At 47.8% G+C, this 17,750-nt stretch overlaps 6 protein-coding genes across 6 annotated transcripts; 3 read left to right on the top strand and 3 right to left on the bottom strand.

Annotated features, from left to right (window-relative positions):
• Nucleotides 1-1,160: 1,160 nt before the first annotated feature.
• LY89DRAFT_557882 (cytochrome P450) lies at nt 1,161-2,390 on the top strand (the record flags this gene model as incomplete). Its single annotated transcript, XM_018208406.1, has 1 exon — nt 1,161-2,390. A coding segment is annotated over one exon (1,230 nt), but the record flags the coding sequence as incomplete, so codon positions are not given.
• A 1,176-nt stretch (nt 2,391-3,566) lies between these two features.
• LY89DRAFT_412289 (NAD(P)-binding protein) lies at nt 3,567-4,829 on the top strand. The gene is made up of 4 exons (XM_018207338.1): nt 3,567-4,018; nt 4,062-4,384; nt 4,428-4,661; nt 4,706-4,829. The coding sequence occupies exons 1-4, from the start codon at nt 3,689-3,691 to the stop codon at nt 4,821-4,823; spliced, it is 1,005 nt and encodes a 334-aa protein (XP_018060777.1). The 5' UTR covers nt 3,567-3,688; the 3' UTR covers nt 4,824-4,829.
• A 6-nt stretch (nt 4,830-4,835) lies between these two features.
• LY89DRAFT_603422 (uncharacterized protein) lies at nt 4,836-6,672 on the bottom strand (the record flags this gene model as incomplete). Its single annotated transcript, XM_018210302.1, has 4 exons — nt 4,836-5,639; nt 5,683-5,869; nt 6,044-6,509; nt 6,612-6,672. The coding sequence occupies 4 exons, from the start codon at nt 6,670-6,672 to the stop codon at nt 4,836-4,838; spliced, it is 1,518 nt and encodes a 505-aa protein (XP_018060776.1).
• A 331-nt stretch (nt 6,673-7,003) lies between these two features.
• Nucleotides 7,004-8,337, bottom strand: LY89DRAFT_633035 (uncharacterized protein). The gene is made up of 5 exons (XM_018211326.1): nt 8,157-8,337; nt 7,862-8,106; nt 7,684-7,817; nt 7,389-7,635; nt 7,004-7,343 (listed from the first exon to the last, which is right to left on the bottom strand). The coding sequence occupies exons 1-5, from the start codon at nt 8,173-8,175 to the stop codon at nt 7,086-7,088; spliced, it is 903 nt and encodes a 300-aa protein (XP_018060775.1). The 5' UTR covers nt 8,176-8,337; the 3' UTR covers nt 7,004-7,085.
• A 382-nt stretch (nt 8,338-8,719) lies between these two features.
• On the top strand, nt 8,720-9,260 carry LY89DRAFT_790581 (uncharacterized protein; the record flags this gene model as incomplete). The annotated part of the gene is made up of 2 exons (XM_018223386.1): nt 8,720-9,084; nt 9,134-9,260. Exons 1-2 carry the CDS (start codon nt 8,987-8,989, stop codon nt 9,258-9,260), a joined length of 225 nt encoding a protein of 74 aa, XP_018060774.1. The 5' UTR covers nt 8,720-8,986.
• A 128-nt stretch (nt 9,261-9,388) lies between these two features.
• On the bottom strand, nt 9,389-17,189 carry LY89DRAFT_790580 (carbamoyl-phosphate synth). The gene is made up of 6 exons (XM_018223385.1): nt 16,277-17,189; nt 13,859-16,227; nt 13,713-13,740; nt 12,708-13,577; nt 9,736-12,527; nt 9,389-9,689 (listed from the first exon to the last, which is right to left on the bottom strand). The coding sequence occupies exons 1-6, from the start codon at nt 16,938-16,940 to the stop codon at nt 9,633-9,635; spliced, it is 6,780 nt and encodes a 2,259-aa protein (XP_018060773.1). The 5' UTR covers nt 16,941-17,189; the 3' UTR covers nt 9,389-9,632.
• Nucleotides 17,190-17,750: the final 561 nt, after the last annotated feature.

The following is a 17,750-nucleotide window of genomic DNA, read 5'->3' as shown; positions in this document are numbered from 1 at the left end:
CCTTCTTTCAGCTTTACTTGCTTCGACAAAATCCGTATCATTGAACCCACCCACGAGCGCCTTGGGGAGGCAGGATAAGGTGAAGCTCCAAAAGACCTGACCACAAAGACACAATCTTCTGCACAAGAGCGACTCTAGCGAGTAAAGCTGCCGTATCGAAAAAGTCTACATTGTCTGTGCCCGGGCGTCTGTGCGCTTTTGCGCGGGCTGTGGATAATCTGCGTGTCTGCTCTTCCGCGGCACCAGCCTTTCTTTTGCAGAGCTTGATCTGTCGATTGCCTTGCCTTCATTGGATTTACTTGCAACATGACGTCCCCCGTGCTCTCAAATTTCTCTATCTCCCCTTGGAACTCGACTCTCTTCTAAGCCTTCCTTCAGTGGGTGGAAATAGCTCGACATCTTTGTAGGAGGAAGCAAGGATTCTTTTGCAGCTCTTTAGAGCATAGTGGCACAAGCTCAGTTGAGACTCCTCACGGCCAAGATTTCTTATCACCACGCCGTCAGGACTGCGGGGGAACTCAAATAGTCAGATTTCATCTCACATCAGTCATGGGTAAGCCACCCGAAGCTGAATCCTACGCTCAAGTCCTACCGTTCTGATGCTCATTGGCTATGAAGTACGAACTCGCAACAACAGTCACTAAGATATTCACTTTCAAGTCTCTATGATGCGAATTCGCCACCATCCTGTATTAACAGTGGAAGATTCTTGGTCATGAAAACAAGCTTGAGAATAGCTATGCTGTTATTTCCTAGTCATATCACGAAGATACGTCAGTTGTGGTGTTGGTTTTCGCCAATGTGAACCCAATGTGCCTCGCAGTCCGGCACGGTCGAGTGCATCAGCTCAATGAGTAACTGATAGGTCGCATTAAGCGGCACTAAACTTACTCTTCTGCAAGTTTCGGCTGTAGATACGTTGTTGACCTATGAGTAGTCGACTGTCGTGAAAAGAGGTGCACGAGACTCCGAAAATCCTTCGATACGCGTCTGGAAGTGTATTTGGTCGAATCCCTCTGTCATTCAGAGTAGCGGGTCGAGGTACATAACGAACAGAGGTGCACAAGCCCTTGTGCCCTTCTCAAGTTACCAACACAACAAACATGTTCACCACGATACTTGCAGTTGTTTACATCCCTCTGGCTATCGTTGCTTTCCTCTGGCTCTTGAACAGAATTCTTGTTCCGAAACCTTTGCCTGGTATCCCCTACAGTCGCCTGACAAGATGGATGCCATGTGGAGACCTTCTCTCGCTTGGTGCCCACAGCATCAGAGCTGGATCCACTTTCGATTGGCTCTCTTCACAATGCATAAAGCATAGATCGTCCATCGTTCAAATTATGGTTCCTTCGTTCTCAACCAGAACTCCCGTACTGCTCATTTCGGACCTTCGCCAAATCAAAGACATTATCGTAAAGAGAGTCCATGAGATCGACCGGGCCACGCTCATTCAATTCTGGTTCAACACAGTTGTTCCGAATGCCACGACAGGCATGCAAACGACGCTTTCATTCAAGCGACAGCGGCGACTATGGAATTGCATGCTTACCCCAGATTTCCTAGACACCGTTGCAACACCTGCTTTCGAGGCAGCAATTCGAAGATCGATAGAGCTTTGGACAATCAAAGCTCAAATGACGGACGGTTCATCCTTCGCAGCATATGACGATATATGTCGAACTACTCTCGAGAGCATGTGGAAAGTTCTCCTTGGCCGTGATCTAGGGCTTGCTGGTGCTAGCATTTCATACATACAGGAGAAGGGAGATCCAAATACTAGCACCGTGCAGAGCCCTTCATTCCCCTTCTTCTTTCAGGACTTCAGGACCCTCATGACGGGACTGCTTTGGGTAGTGACTGGTATCACGCCACGCATCTACAAGTTCGTCATAAACAGGATCCCTCGTTTCCGTCTTGCCAAGACGAGAACACATGCAACGCTCAACTCCATTGTCTATAATACCCGAGAACATCTGAAAGCCAACATCCCAACAATTCGGTGTGGACTCAGCGAAGTTTTAAAACAACAAGACGATACTGTGTCGGATGTCGCATTGATCGACGAGATTTTAGAGCTTTTGATCACTGGTCACGAGACTACAGCAACCACGACCGCTTGGGGACTGAAGTACCTAGCAGATCATCAAGAAGTTCAGGAACAACTACACATTGCTTTGAAGCAAGCTTTCCCGGATGCCACCAAGTCCAATCTGCCGAGCGGCTTGAATATCGCACAGGCTGAGATTCCTTACCTCGACGCAGTCCTCGCGGAAATTCTACGAATGGCATGTACTGGTCCTGTACTCTTCCGAGAGACGCTCACAGATTGTGAAATCATGGGCCATCACGTTCCAGCATTCACCCCGATCCTCCTGATAACCCAGCCTCCACCAGGTTCCATGATCAATCAAGATATCTTCGAGGTGGAGAAGCAGCTGGGACCAAACTTCAAGCAACCTCTCTGTTCTCAATTGCCGGGGGTCCAAAACTGGAACTCTTCATTTGAAAAATTCATACCTGAGCGATGGTTGGATAGCATGGGTAACTTTGACCCTGATGCTGGGCTCTCCCTCCCATTTTCAACTGGGAAGAGAGGTTGCTTCGGTAAACGGATCGCGATGCTGGAAATGAGGCTCTTGATCGTCATGCTAGTCTTGAGTTTCCGTTTCCTTCAGCTTCCAAAAGCTCAAAGCAAGTACAATTCCCATGACAATCTGACTAGGCAGCCGGCTTGTTGTTATGTCAGGCCGGTCGCTAGGTTGGAATGATATGCTAGAAATGCTTGGTACGAATACTCCATCTTCCTTTCGACATATCATGCTAACAAAGTGACGTTACACAGCAAACCCGTACACTGACAGTCTGACCTTCGCACAGCCATCTTAACAATCTCATTAGCCTTACTATTTTGGGACTGTCGGTGCAGAGCAGGCCACGGAAAGATCATTGCAGAGGAGTGGCATATTTCTTTAGATCTTGGGAGAGTTCTCCGACAGAAGATGCGAATTGTCGAGTTGAATGAGTCTGGATGATGAGTGTCCGATTGTATATTGGACGAGGAATAATAATGAATCTGATTTCGAAATTCGCAAGCATTTTACAGTCTGGCTTGAAAGCTCGTGGAGGGTTTTCTCTTCCCAGTGCTGTCTTCTCATCGCGGAGATATCAGGCAATTTCGCCCGTAGGAGAAACATTATTGCTAATGAAGGAAGTGCGCATGAGTGCAGTTTATGCTATGACTGGCCCCGATCGAATGTCAGCGCCGCCTTGGTACTTCGGCGTGAAGGAAAAGGGGGCCAAAACACGTGCGAGCCGAGCCGAGCATCTCTACCTAGGTACCAAGATCATCTCGACCAATCTCAGGACCTCAAATCAGCCTACTTCTCGTCAAATGTGTACTCTCAATTGTTTCTTTGGTGGAACGTGAATTGGTCATCAAATTAGTGTTCGTTGCATCATGCGTGTAATTCGGAAGGAGCATCCTGCATGACCTGCCGGCACTTAGCCTCAACCAAAACCCGCCGAATGCGTTTGCATCCTCAATCATCACGGATCTACGTCTTTAAATCCATCAACATTTTGTTACCTCCATCCCTTTAAGACTCCAGACATAGCACTCGTTATCTCTAATTTCACGTTCTACTCCGTTTGCAGCAGTAGATTTTCAATCGTTTTCACCTCGGTCACGATGTCAACCTTTGCACGAAACATCCTAGGAGGCGGCTTAAAATCCGATACTCTGCCAGCTGATCTCTCGTTCGAAGGCGAAACTGTTCTCATCACGGGTGCGACAAGCGGACTTGGTCTTGAAGCAACGGTTCATTACCTCCAGCATGGAGCAAGTGTCACCATCACCGCCCGCACTGCCGCGAAAGGCGAGCAGGCAAAACTCGACATCGAGAGTCGTACAGGAAAGCTAGTCGATGTGATGATCCTGGACATGGACACTTTCGAAGGAGTCAAAACTTTCGTCAACACATTCAAGAAGGAGAACAGACATTTTGATATCATTCTGCTTGTAAGTACTCACGTTCACTTCGCTGCCATCGCTGACCACCCAGAACTGCGGAGTCCAAGAATTCGTTTGGAAGCCATCCCCTGAAGGATGGTTCGCCAACATCCAAGTCAACGTCCTCTCAACCACTTTACTTGGACTTCTGCTCATCCAATGGATGAGATCAAAACCAGAGCAATCGCATTTGCTTTTTGTCGGCTCAGGCTCTCACTGGGAAAATGACCTCTCCAAATGGCCAAGAAAAGATATCATCACGTTCTGGAGCAAGGAAGAAAATTTCATGTCTGGTCGCGACGCGTATGGTATTTCCAAACTGATGCTTCATTATTGCGTCAACGCAATGGACAAGATCGCATCTGCTGGTGGAAAGTAAGCGCCCTCTCCTCTTTCGTGAACGTCCACTAATCGTTAGGATATCGCCCATTGTCAACACCGTATGCCCTGGAATCGTCCAGACCGGCATCGCTCGCAGCTTTGGAGGTGGTGTTTGGGGTATGCAGTGTGTTGCGAAAGCATACATGGCTTTGGCTCTCAAAGCTGTACCTGCAGATGTTGGTGCTAGGTCCCTTGTCGTAGCTGCAAAGACCACTCCAGAGCAGCATGGAACATTCAGACGTCCATACTTGACAGATGACGAATATGAGAAGTGAGTTTCCCACCTAGTCTCAAGTAATCAAGCTAACATGTCAGGGTTTCTGCGCCATTTTTCAAGACAGAGGAAGCAAAGGAGATTCAGGCTGAGGTGTGGAAGGAGGTAGTTGAGATCCTCGCTGCGGCAGACCCTGAAGTTTCAAAGATTGTTTTGTAGTTTGATACCCTATTACCATTCAATCACTTCCTCATACGGTTGCCTCACCATACTATGCTTACTTCCTGGTCGTGTGTACCTCAGAATCGCCCTTCTTCCCATATGATCAAAGGTGGGAGCAACACTGGAAATCCTTGCCCAGTCAGGAATGTCTTCGCAGCAATTCACCTCTCCCAGCCCTCCTTCCTCAATCTGCACAACTCTTTCGGCTACTGTAGCTGTCAAGAAAGAATTCCAAACTCCTTCCTGCCGCTGTGCAGACTTCAACAACGATATCGCCCTCCTTCGAACGAATGGATCTCGACACCGAGCAGTGACTTCATACAGAGGGCCAACGATTCCCATGTCCAGTGAAAACTGCGGTATTCCAGCACTGGAGCTAATGATTCCTTCAGCGAGATCCACGATCTCCTCATACTGATCGCGAAACTGATCCCACTTCACCTGATCATGGGCTGTAGGATGGGCGTTACGAAGTGCCATGAAACCAGTTGCCTTCAAGATCTTCATGATTGCTGCGCCCCTTTTCTCATTTTCTGACAGTTTGTCTTCGTTCTCCTCAAGGAAGGACTCAAATGCAGCATTCCAGGCGTCGACGATACCGGACGACGTCTTTTGCCAGGTGGCGAACAGCGCCATGATGTCAGGCGACTCGAGATTTTGATCGAGCTCGTGTAGGAGGAAAGAGCAGCGGTGCCAGCACAGAATGAACTGCTCTCGTGCCATCGACAGAGCGGTGAAAGTGCGAGGAGGGGTAAGTTTTTGTAGTGTCCTACTTGACTTTCCGTAAAATTCCCAACTGTGTTCACCAACCATCTATCTATTTCAGCAGGGTCTAGCATAAGAGTTGGGAACATACCTGCGTAGCTTGAAAATCGAGGCGAAGGAAGAGATCTTCCACAACATTTGTGGGTACGTATGGATTCCGAGAGACCTCCAGGGTGTGATGAGAATATTCCTTATTTGTCTCGTCGTATTGCAGTTCGTGAAGAATTTTATTTCCGCTCCTGATATGTGCAATGGCAGGGCCGTAGCTGCCTTGCATACTCTGGTCCTCGTCAGTTTAACTCGTCTGTTTTTGGAGGAAAGGGGTTTCGCATCTGCCATTCATCTTTGGTCGAGATATTATGTGATTGAAGACTCCTACAGCATGCTTCAACGACGATATCAGAGAAGAACCTACCTCAAAGCTAGCAAACAATATACAAGCCACCAAACACACGTCCACACTCAGCCGCTTCTTTCTCGACAATGGTTCCATCAGAGATCGAATAGCCAGATTGTACTGCTGGAGAGCGAAATCATCTAACGCATCTTGCCTATTGATCAAGGCAGCATGGGTCACGTATCTTTCGTGCAGGGAGCCCAGAGCAATGATTGCATGTCTGATCGCAGGTTCGTGATGGGATGTTTGAAGAACGAGATTGTCCCAGACATCTTCGCTAAAGCATCCCGATAGATGAGCTACAGTCGTCTGGCGGAAGAAGTGAAACGATCGTTGCTCGCGGTCGTTAGCAACGATACTTGATGATGGCGAAGTTCCCAATGTAGGGACTAAAGAATGAGTACTGCTTGAGCGACTTGATGATGGTTCTTCGGCTGTAAAATCATAGCCATCGCATGTTCGACCCGTAGACGTACACTTATCGCACGAGGGTCGTTCTTCTCCACATTTGACATGTCGTACTTTATATCATGAGCACAATTCCTGACTCGGTGGAAGCTCTCACCTCTGCATGGGTCAGCATGGACAATCAAGAGGTATTCAAACTTACTTGCATGTTCTACAGCCAGTCCTAGTTTTTGGTTTGTACGCTCGCTTCCTCTGACCTCGCGCGACTCGGGGCATTCTTCGAGGCGGCCGAGTGGAAGATTAGTAGGGCTTCCAGAAATAATAATTCGAGCAATATTTGCTATCAAGAATGAAGACGAGCCTTGGAGTAGATTTCTCTATGTTCAGTAAAGAAGAAAGTAAGTGTTTTGGTGGGGTATTTGAAACAAGGTTAAGGAAGAAAGTACAACAACGCCGCGCCGCAGTAAATTTCGAGCCAGGCTCCAGCGCTGGGATTTCAGGGATCTTTAAGGCGCTTCAGCCACCTGTGTCACAGGGTTGATGACTGCAACCTCAGGGGTTGAATGCACTATTTCTACGCTACAATAACAGTAAGAACTCTAAATTACACCAAAATACCTAACTAATTCCCCGTCTGACGCCTCGCAAAGCTTGATCATTGGTATTACTCGTTCATGCTGACAATATTCCTATGCTCCCAAAACCTGCATATTCTCCCCGAGACTTTCTCGCTCTGCCTTATTGGAAACGTGCTTGTATTTCCTCTCTTTCCTGCCGGGAATGCTGCTCTCTTTCCCTGCCATCACTCGTCCGGGGTGTACAATATTGAAGAGTACCAGTGCAATCAACATTGGAAGTGAGTCGAGACAGTATTGGAACGCTTCGTGATTTGGGATCTTGCTGTTCAGTCCTTGAGCGTATTCGCAGAGTCGGAAGATGATACGCAGCTGATATCATCAGTAGATGGCTGAGACTAGATTCGGAGAACTTACAGTGATCAGAGCCAAAGCTGCATACATGACGTATAGTAGAACCAAAGGAGAGTTTCCCTTCTTCTGCTGACGACTTTCCGCAAGATAAGTGCGATGAAATTTGATGGCGAACACGAAGAACAGCAGGATGAAGGCTTGCTGGATTCCCACTCCAACCATATAGATATGAAGCCCGTCTAACACCTTGTTGTTTGCTTCGTTGTTCCCGCTTGCAGAGGCAGCTCCGACAATTTGGACGAGCAAAGCACTTTCCAAATCAGCTTAAGTTCATCCCTTTCCCCGAGAGATTTCTTACCAGACGTCAAGTATCACGAAAAAAGTTCCAAATCGCCATGCGGTGATGCGATAAATCTTTGCAGAAGAGATGTAGTTCCAGACCATCCTTCCCATCACCATATATACGAACGCATTGGTGAAGAGCGGTGCAATCTGTTGTGGTTAGAAAAAGACAACCTCCTAGATGATAGACTTACCAGAATCAAGATGAACCAAGCCGCATAGTCTCCAAAAACCTCGGGATTCAAGATACTCAAAACTCTGAAGATGTAGCAAAGTGTCTGTGCAAGACCCGATAGAATGATCACCCAGCAGTATGCTTTCTTGTAGTAGATTGCTTGGCCAAGATGCGTGATGGTAGTCAAGGCGAAGAGAATTGCGAAGAGATAGGCGGGACCAACCGATGGGCAGAAATTCCACATCGTGTTTGGAGCAGTGACATCTGATTTGTGTTAGAGAAGTCTGGAATTCTATTGACTTCATGATACTGACCTTTACATGTTGAAGACATTTTGTCCTGTCGAAAAAGTCCGTTAATGGAAGGGTGAAGAGCGTAAAATGTTGTCTCTGGAAAAGCTGCAGAGTCGAAGGGCTGTCTGATGATTAGAATCCAAGAACTTCTCCATTTCTTATAACTTCTTCTCGATGTCCTTACGAGCAGTCATCAAACACATCGCCCTCGTACGGACAACATCTAGCTGCTCTGCCACGAAGCATCAGCCTCATTGCAAGGACCCTCAAGCTTCAGGCTTCCATTTTTGGACATTGACGAAGTGGGATTGGTCGGTTCGTTCAATGGGGATTGGCTGGCGAGGCGCGTTCCCTCGTGGTCGCATTTCGAGACCCCTGGAACTCGGCTCGCTTCCATGATAAGTGGCACAGCAAGGCGAAATCTGACGGGGCACGGTTTGGTGGCTGCAGCCGAGTAGGGGGAATTGATTGGATCTGTCGTAGGGACATCCCTGTCCCATATGCTGACGTTGGAAGCCGAACTTCTGGGTTGCAAGTCTCGAATCTGGCGATAACTTCATCTTCACTTGCGAGGTTGCGAATCAAAGTTCTTCACATGAGGCTCTGCATTGAGACTCTTGCGGGGAAGCCAATAACTTTTTATTGCATGCATTGCTTCGAGTTCGTGAATAGTGATCAGAGTCAACGATGGGCCTCGGGACCTTTGAAGCGGAACACAATGTGTATATATCTATGTCCCCCATACTCCAAGATGCTGCTGTTATCTTCCATCGTATCTGTACAATTCCACAATTTATAATTGATTAAGCACTTCTTCTAAGCCTGCGATTTCCATCACAATCTCAACCATCATGGCGACCATTCAAAAGTGCCAAGACCCAGAATCAGCAAACTCTGCTCTCCATTTGTCTGATGCAGGCTCCCCTATCCACAACCAGCAAGAACAATCGTAAGTATCATCCAAATTTTCCACTCGAATCTTCACTCACCATCTCCAGCACTCATCAATCCACCTTCACCTCAAAGGATCCCATGTCTACCCTGCTCCACACAACCACGTCGACAATCCAGTCGACAGCCCTCAACCACCGTAACCACTTTGTCTCGAGATGCCCGATTCAGTAAAATCGCCAAGCTCCATGATCCACGGGGCTGGTGCCAGTAGGAAAAAGACCGGGTATTTGACATTATGATGGACTTTATGGATTCGTTGTCTGACTTGTTGGTTGCGGGGGAATGGAAACCGATGATTGCGATAAATTGATGAGCATACACTCGCTATATACAGACGTAGTCTACATAAATACATACAGTAACCACAAACACAACGTACGCACACACCTAAGCACCTGCATACACAACCCACACGGACGCCTTACACCAAAAATAATTCGTTCTACAATCATTTCTCATCTACGGCCTAGAGGCTATACGGTCTAGTAATTTTATTCCTAAACACAAACTTTTCCTTCGCTGAAAACACCATCAAAGCAAAACTTAAGGAGCTAAAACCAAAGCCAACAAAGCCATTCGGGTATACAAACCATATCTCATCTGGATTTCGTTAGCTTTGTTTTGGAAACATGAAGATGATGCTTACCTGTCTGAAATATGCCGCCCTCTGATCAAAGTCCACCTCTTCACCAATCTCCTTGTTTCTAGGCAGAGGATGCATGACAATCATCGTGCTCTTGGCATTCTTCAAGGTCTTGTTATCGACAATGAAACTATCCTTCAATCTCTCATACTCGTCCAAGTCCTCGAATCTCTCCTTCTGGACCCGAGTACAGTAGAGAACGTCACTACGAGCGACGATCTCCGGTGTCAGCTCAGTCGTCTCAATCAAGAGCTGACCAGGCTTGGACTTGATCAATTCCCTAATCTCGCTTGGAATGGCCAATGCTTTGGGAGATACCAGCTGGATGCTGACATCGTAGTGTTGCAGCAACTTGACCAAAGAGTGAACAGTGCGACCATATCTAAGATCACCGGTGAATGTAATTGTGAGACCAGTAACAGTACCGAGTTCCTCACGAATGGTGAATAGATCGAGGAACGCTTGTGTAGGATGTTCCTTGCTGCCATTGCCTCCATTGAGAATTGGAACGGGAGAGAACTTAGCCGCAGTTGCAGCACTGCTCTCATCGGGGTGACGAAGAACGATTGCATCACCGTAACAACCAAGTGTCCGAATAGAGTCAGCCAGAGATTCACCCTTTTGCGTGCTGGAATGGTTTGTCGCAATCGCAACCGTACGACCACCAAGTCGTTGCATAGCTGCATCAAACGAAGCAGAAGTTCGAGTGGATGGCTCATAGAAAAGTGTCATCAGAACTCGGCCTTTCAAAATTGAGAGCACACCTTCTCGCTGAACTCCCAAACGCATTTCTTGAGCGACAGTGAACAGCAAGTGAAGATCTTGGCGAGTAAACTGGTTCACAGATAGGACATGCTGATTCTTAAATGGTGATTGGGCAAGAAGCGATTGCAGGGATGGGGAGATGGTTGGCTGGTGGTATAAGATAGACCCGAAATCCTCGGTACTGGATCGCTGTGGTGATTGAGTAGCTCCATCCAAAAATCGTGAACGATTGGCAGGACGCATTGCAGGGGCCCCAATCATCGATTGACGGCGGCCATGGAAGCCATGAGAACTCTCCGGTCTTGGTCCCAGTGCGGGAGAGCCAAGCACTGGCTTCACGACTGGTGATAGTGGAGTCGCCAGATGAGCGTCAATCAAGTGCGAGGACATGTCCTTGCCTTCGATCAAGTCGGCGGAAGGTTCGCCGTCTAGGCAAGCTGTCTTATCCTGGAAGATGACTCGCTGAACGGCGCCGTGTGTCTTCTTGCCAGTGAAGGGTGACCAAACGCCAACAGGAGCAAATGTATATGGCCGATCGATTTCAACCTCAACGGAAGCGCCAACCTGGTCGTGGAGCTCAAAGATGTCCTTGGGGTTATCGTGAAGGCGGGCTTTGATATCATCCACAGTAAGTCTCCCATCTGCAACAGCCGTAAAGAGGAGTGGTAGAGTATCGGCAATTCCGACTGCTGCATTTGGCGGTTGCTTGACAGCATGAGCGAGCTGGTATGGCAAGCTACCGACAGAGAAAACATCGATGATACTCATATGCTCCCAAAGAGCAGCCTGGTCTTCGGTAGTAGGCAAGAATTTGGCTTCAGGGAAGTCGCTTTGAGATAAGAACAGCGAATAGACGGCAACATCACAAGTAACCCTCAGGCCCTTGGCTTTGGACAGAGCAATCAATTTGATGTCATCCTTGGTAGTGGCACTGTTGACGTGGATCTTTCTGTTGTGGAGACTTGCTAGAAGAAAAATCGAAGCAAGATCAGTCATCTTTGCATCCGTCACGATTGGCTTGAAGTTTGGCCATGCCTCGAAATGAGCAGTGACAGCGGCAACCTTGCTGATGTTATCTGCTAGATGATTGAAAGGGATAAAGAGAGATCCGACTTCACCAGTGACTTGGCTGATCTGATCGGCGTTGGCAGAAGTTGCCGCAACAGAGAAGTTGTAGTCACAAGCAGCACGCTTGGCATTCTTCTGGGCTGTCTTCAAAGCGCGAGCGTCTGTCACGGAACCTTCAAGACCAAGAGGCATGGTTCGAATCATAGTGAAGCCAGCGGCAATCGATGCTCGAGTAACAGTTTGGAAGTCGTGATTGCCTGCGACTGCAATACCAGGTACAAAAGCCGCAATGTTGATCAAACCTGGGAGCACCACAGTTCGGTGACTGGTCTGACCATCGATAGCGCTAATCTCGAGATCGAAATGGCGTGCAATGGCCTCGATGAGAATCTTCGCATTCTTGACATTGGTCACTAATGGAGTTTGATAGTCCACGGCCATTCTTCGTGTTTGATAACCTTTGCTCATGTAATTTGCCGGACGTCTATAGCGATTGCTAGAAGGGAGATTGATGTACAAGTCAATCATGTTGTTTGCAAGATGCTGAGTCAAGGAGTATTCCGATTTTTGATCATCCTCATCTGGTCCGAGAATCTCGAGATACTGAACCGGTACGTCGTGTTCCTGCAGGAAATCGGCAGTACCGGCAGTGGCGAATAGCTTGTATCCCATGCGATTGAGCTTAACCACCGATGGTAGCATCTCCTTCTTGTCTTTGTAAGATCCAATGGACAGAAGAATGTTGCGGTTTGGCAGCTTGAATCCGGTCGAGATCAGAGCTTTGATATAGGCTTCATATTTGTCAATGCCAAAGCAGGCGACTTCTCCAGTCGATGCCATTTCAACACCAAGAACCGGATCAGCACCGGAGAGACGTGAGAAACTGAATTGTGGGACCTTGACACCGACACAATTGGGTGGCAATTCTGTGGGTGGGTATTCCACAAATGGAACGCCCATGACTGCAACGAATTAGCGTAGTAAAAAGCGGAAAAGGAAGTGAGATGCTCTGGGAGCCGGGAGCCGCCGCAGAGCCAATAAGTGGATGGTCTCCGTTTATGAGATGTTTCAGCTCCACGTCTCTTGGCTCCCAGAGCGCTCATATAGGGAAACAGCAATTCAGAATGGAGATTTCCACCTACTTGCTTTCGTCGCCATCTCGATCAAATCAACTCCCATGACCTTCGAGACGAACGGGAACGAACGAGATGCTCGAACGTTACATTCGATGACCTTGATATCGTTGTCCTTGGCAATGAACTGAATGTTGAAAGGGCCAGTAACATTCAGAGCTTCGCCAATCTTGCGTGTAGCTTCCTCAATTCGTTGAATTGTGGTTGGCTCAAGATCTTGGGGCGGTAGAATCAATGTAGCATCACCAGAGTGTACTCCAGCATTCTCCACATGCTCCGAGATGAAATGTCCGACCATAGATCCATCTCTGGCAACTGCATCCATCTCGATTTCTTTGGCGTTCTCGATGTATTTGGTGATGACAACTGGATGTTCTCTAGAGACCTCTGCAGCTTGAGCAAGATATGCTTCCAAATCTGCCTCCGAATAAACAGTGTTCATGGCTGCGCCAGATAGAACGTATGAAGGTCGAACTAAAACGGGATAGGACACTTTCTTGCAGAAGACTTTGGCTTCCTCGAAGCTGGTCAATTCCTTCCATGTTGGCTGATCAACTCCAATCCGATCCAACATTCTGGAGAACTTGTAACGGTTCTCCGCTGTATCGATCATTTCGGGAGATGTGCCGAGGACTTTAATGTTGAGGCGATGAAGAGGTAGGGCGATATTGTTTGGTGTCTGACCGCCCATAGCAATGAGAACACCGCTGGAGTTTTCAAGTTGGTAGATGTCGAGGATTGTTTCCAAGTTGATGTTCTCAAAGTAGAGTCGATCGGCTTCGTCGTAGTCAGTACTCACTGTCTCGGGATTGTAGTTGACCATGACTGTCTTGAATCCGGTCTCACGAAGAGTTCTGATTGCACGCACAGAACACCAGTCTAGTGCAAAGTCAGCATGAGTTTCTAGGAATTTTTCAGGATGGGCAGAGCTGAAGAGCCGAATCTGCTCCGAAAAGTAAGACCGAAGAACTTGGCTCTTGAATCCGCAACAGAAAAGGAGCTGGATTGCCTTACCAAATTCTACAGAGCTGCCGATACGATACTGTTGATTCCCAAAGTCAGCACTGTCTTGAGGGAAAATGCAGGGGCCATGCAATCATCTCAAGAGCACTCTTTATGGCACTGGAGACGGAAATATCTCCTAGGACTAGAGGACTTACAACACCAGATCCTAAAACCATCACACCATGGTCGTTGAATGAAATATCATTCTCAGACCCATTGTACGTCAAGTAGAGGTAGTTTGTCGTGCAGGGAAACTCGGCCGCGACCGTATCAATCTGCTTCACGACAGGAACAATTCCAGCTTCAACTCTCAGTCGCCGCACAGCAAGTTCGTTCGAGCTCCAGAATTTAGCCAGCTGGCGATCGCAGAAACCGAGTTGTTTTGCCTGGCGAAGGAGGTTCGTTGTGATCGTGCTTGCATTGAATTTGGTCATCATCTTGCCAAAATCACTCAGACCCTTCAACCTGCTCAAGAACCACTTGTCAATCTTTGTCATTTCCCAGATCTTGTTGACAGAGTAGCCCGAATGCATGGCGTTGGCAATAGCGAACAGACGTTGGTCCGAAGGGGTTTGAAGCTCATCATCAATGGACATCAGAGCTTTTGTGTCGTTGAAGCCAAGGTTGTGGAAATCAATGGCACGAATTGCCTTCTGTATAGCTTCTTCAAATGTTCTGCCAATGCTCATGACTTCACCAACACTCTTCATGGACGAGCCGAGTTGCGTAGAGACACGGGTGAATTTCTTCAGATCCCATCTCGGCATCTTGACCACAACGTAATCAAGTGAAGGCTCAAAACAAGCACAGGTGACCTTGGTGACGGAATTGGAGATCTTATTGAGATGGATCCCCAGACCGAGCTTGGCAGCAATGAACGCCAACGGGTATCCTGTAGCCTTTGATGCCAATGCAGACGATCTAGACAATCTTGCATTGACTTCGATGATACAGTATTCTCGAGAGAACGGATTGAGGGCATATTGAATGTTGCATTCTCCGACAACACCGAGATGGCGAATGACATTGACTGCCGTGGTTCGTAGCATGTTGTAGTCTTCATCGGAGAGTGTTTGGGATGGAGCGACCACAATCGAGTCGCCAGTGTGAATGCCCAGAGGATCGAAGTTCTCCATGTTGCATACAGTGATGCAGTTATCTCGAGCGTCTCGTACCACTTCGTATTCAATCTCCTTCCAACCCTTCATACTACGTTCAATTAGAACTTGTGGACTGGCTGCAAATGCCTTGTTGCAGAGAGCAATCAATTCCTTCTCATTGTCTGCAAATCCACTGCCGAGACCACCGAGAGCATATGCAGCCCGGACGATGACAGGGAATCCAATGCCTTTGACCACTCGCATGGCTTCCTCGGTAGTACTGGCAGAAGCAGATTTCGCGCACTTTTCGCCAATCGATTCCATGCTGCGAGCAAACAGTTCTCGATCCTCAGTAGTGATGATGGTTTCGATTGGGGTACCAAGCACCTTTACCCCGAGTTCTTCAAATTCGTCCTTGAGCTGGATACCGACCTGAAGTGCAGTTTGACCACCAAAGGTCACATAAATTGCATCTGGGCGTTCGTGGATAATGACTTTCCGCACAAACTCGGCTGTAACGGGCAGGAAGTAAACCTTGTCAGCCAAGCCTTTCGATGTTTGTATAGTTGCGATATTGGGGTTTATTAACACGGTAAAGATTCCCTCTTCCTTCAGAGCCTTGATTGCTTGACTTCCAGAGTAATCAAACTCTCCAGCTTGACCGATAGAGAGACCACCAGAGCCGAGAACCAGTACTTTCTTGACATCAATCTTGGGATGTAGTCTCTCAGTCTCAGCGGCATCACCACCTGGGAAATGGACAGGCGCTGTGAGAAGTCCGGTGTCTTTCAGAGTGTCCGTGATCGTGTTGATGAAGACATCAAAGAGGAACTCGGTATCCCTAGGGCCGGGGGTGCTCTCCGGATGGAATTGTACACTGAAGTAAGGTCTATTGATGTGGCGAATGCCTTCATTGCTTCCATCATTGGCATTTACGAACAACTCTGTCCATTCAGCCGGCAGGGAATCTGCATCGACAGCAAAACCATGATTCTGCGATGTAATGTGACATTTTCCAGTCAACATGTTCGTACAAGGGATATTATGCCCACGGTTTCCAAATTTCATCTTCGACGTCCTTGCTCCTGCGGCTCTAGCCAGCAATTGGTGACCAAGACAAATACCAAAGATTGGCGTTCTGTTCTCTTGAATGGCAGATGCAATATGCTTGACAGTCTCGGCCATCAAGGCAGGATCTCCAGGACCATTGGAAATGAACAATCCATCATAGTCCTTGCCGGCAAGGGCTGGGAAGTCGTAGTTCCAGGGGCAGACGAGTACTTCTACACCTCTCTTCAACAGGCACCGCAATTGATTGTATTTTAATCCAACATCCAAGCACAGCACACGTACAGGGCTACCAGAAGGGTGTTTCAAGGCATTCGCGGGATTTGGGGAATATAATTTGGGCTTTTTGATCGAAACTACATAGAAATGTCAACCCAGAATTTAGGGTTTTGCATGAAAACTTACCATCTGCAACGAGGTTCTTTGTGTTTGGATTTACCCAGTCGATTGTCTCGAAAGAAGATCTCCAGCTGTTCGAAATGATCGCAGATGTGCCATTGGTGTGTCCATTAGTCAAACCGTTGGTCAGGGTTTGCTTCTGAACCAGCATGCGTCCAAGCATGCTACCTTCTTCTCGAATTCTCTTTGTCAATGCTCGGGTATCCACACCATACATGGCAGGAACACCTTCCTCCTTCAGCCATGTTCCGAGAGAAGATGTTGCAAGGAAGTGCGAGAAGTCTTCGCCCGAGTAAGAGGCCACAACAAGACCAGCAATGTGAATCTGCGAGGCTTCGAAGTGTGCTGGCAGATCTTTGAGGAGCTCATCCAGAGTCTCTCGAGATGGGACACCATAGTTGCCAACCAAAGGGAATGTAATGACCAAGATTTGGCCTCGGTATGAGGGGTCCGTTACAGATTCTGGGTACCCCACCATGCCCGTTTGGAAGACCAATTCTCCTGCAACACTCTTCTTTTCTGCTCCAAAACTGTATCCTTGGTATACGACACCATCTTGAAGCTCGAGGGCAATCAAGCTTTCCCCCTCTGCGTATTGGGCGGTAACGGGCGGGTATACCGTAGAAGCCATGATTGCAGCTTGTTTCCAAGTAATGATCGATGTGTTCATATATCAATTGAGGTCCTTGAAAGGCGGAATATAGCGAAAACCCCAAGTGGAAAAACCAAAGGAGAATGTCCTAGTCGGTGCGGCTGAGTTTCTAATGGACGAAGAGGGAGAGAAGACGCGGGACAAGGTCCACGCGGGAAGGGACGAGGTAGAAAACCTCTAGAGCCACAGACAATATCAATTGCTGCTATTGTAGGCTCGAGTTTTCAGATCATCAAAGTATGTATGCTCTTTGCGTACACAGTAAAGTGCAGAAAGAGGAACAGAATTTTCGCACCTTCGAGGCGGATAGTAAAGAAAAATTAGTGGGCAGCGGATTAACTGTTGTTCCGTAAAACGCTATACTTGATCCGGTTAAAGTGCTGCAGGGGCTTGAAATGCCATTTTGTATTCTTGGTGGTGAATTCATGAGTTTTTTTTTTTTTTACAAACCGATTCCCAACTTACATGGAGTGACACTCGATACAGGCTTCATCACATACGCCATTTTTGGCGATGTCGAGGTAGAACTTCGTGAGTGATGAGGGGCAGACACGGCAAAAGCAAGGTAGCCCGCATCGAAACGGGACTTAGCCTTGCATCTGAACCCGGTCCTTATGATATACCGCCATCAGCTCGACAATTCGGATTCATTTGGGGCACTATCCCTTGTGCTTTATAATATTTTGTTTGGAGGAGATCCAAGTCCCTCCCAAATGCAGAGCACACCGTTTTCCTGCCGGTCGGCAGCCGTTGACGATCTTAAAGAATTGGCTTTCTAGCCTTGCATCTGATACTGCAAGAGTAGGGATCTGAAGTGCTTGACTCGAA

Source organism: Mollisia scopiformis (assembly GCF_001500285.1).
Source record: "Mollisia scopiformis unplaced genomic scaffold LY89scaffold_44, whole genome shotgun sequence".
Classification (NCBI taxonomy): Eukaryota; Fungi; Ascomycota; class Leotiomycetes; order Helotiales; family Mollisiaceae; genus Mollisia; species Mollisia scopiformis.
Note: the sequence above shows the minus strand (reverse complement) of the source record. Positions and strands in the feature narration are given on the sequence as shown.

Bases quoted from the DNA above. Each gene is read 5' to 3' on its own strand.
- LY89DRAFT_633035 (XM_018211326.1), bottom strand. The intron at 7,818-7,861 runs GTAAGTCTATCA...TAACCACAACAG, and splicing joins CTTGGTTCATCTTGATTCTG to ATTGCACCGCTCTTCACCAA. The intron at 7,636-7,683 runs GTAAGAAATCTC...TGATTTGGAAAG, and splicing joins TTCGTGATACTTGACGTCTG to TGCTTTGCTCGTCCAAATTG.
- LY89DRAFT_412289 (XM_018207338.1), top strand. From the start codon at position 3,689: ATGTCAACCTTTGCACGAAACATCCTAGGAGGCGGCTTAAAATCCGAT. The intron at 4,019-4,061 runs GTAAGTACTCAC...CTGACCACCCAG, and splicing joins ATTTTGATATCATTCTGCTT to AACTGCGGAGTCCAAGAATT. The intron at 4,662-4,705 runs GTGAGTTTCCCA...CTAACATGTCAG, and splicing joins ACAGATGACGAATATGAGAA to GGTTTCTGCGCCATTTTTCA.
- LY89DRAFT_790580 (XM_018223385.1), bottom strand. From the start codon at position 16,940: ATGAACACATCGATCATTACTTGGAAACAAGCTGCAATCATGGCTTCT. The intron at 16,228-16,276 runs GTAAGTTTTCAT...ATTTCTATGTAG, and splicing joins AAAGAACCTCGTTGCAGATG to TTTCGATCAAAAAGCCCAAA. The intron at 13,741-13,858 runs GTAAGTCCTCTA...GGGAATCAACAG, and splicing joins TGGTTTTAGGATCTGGTGTT to TATCGTATCGGCAGCTCTGT.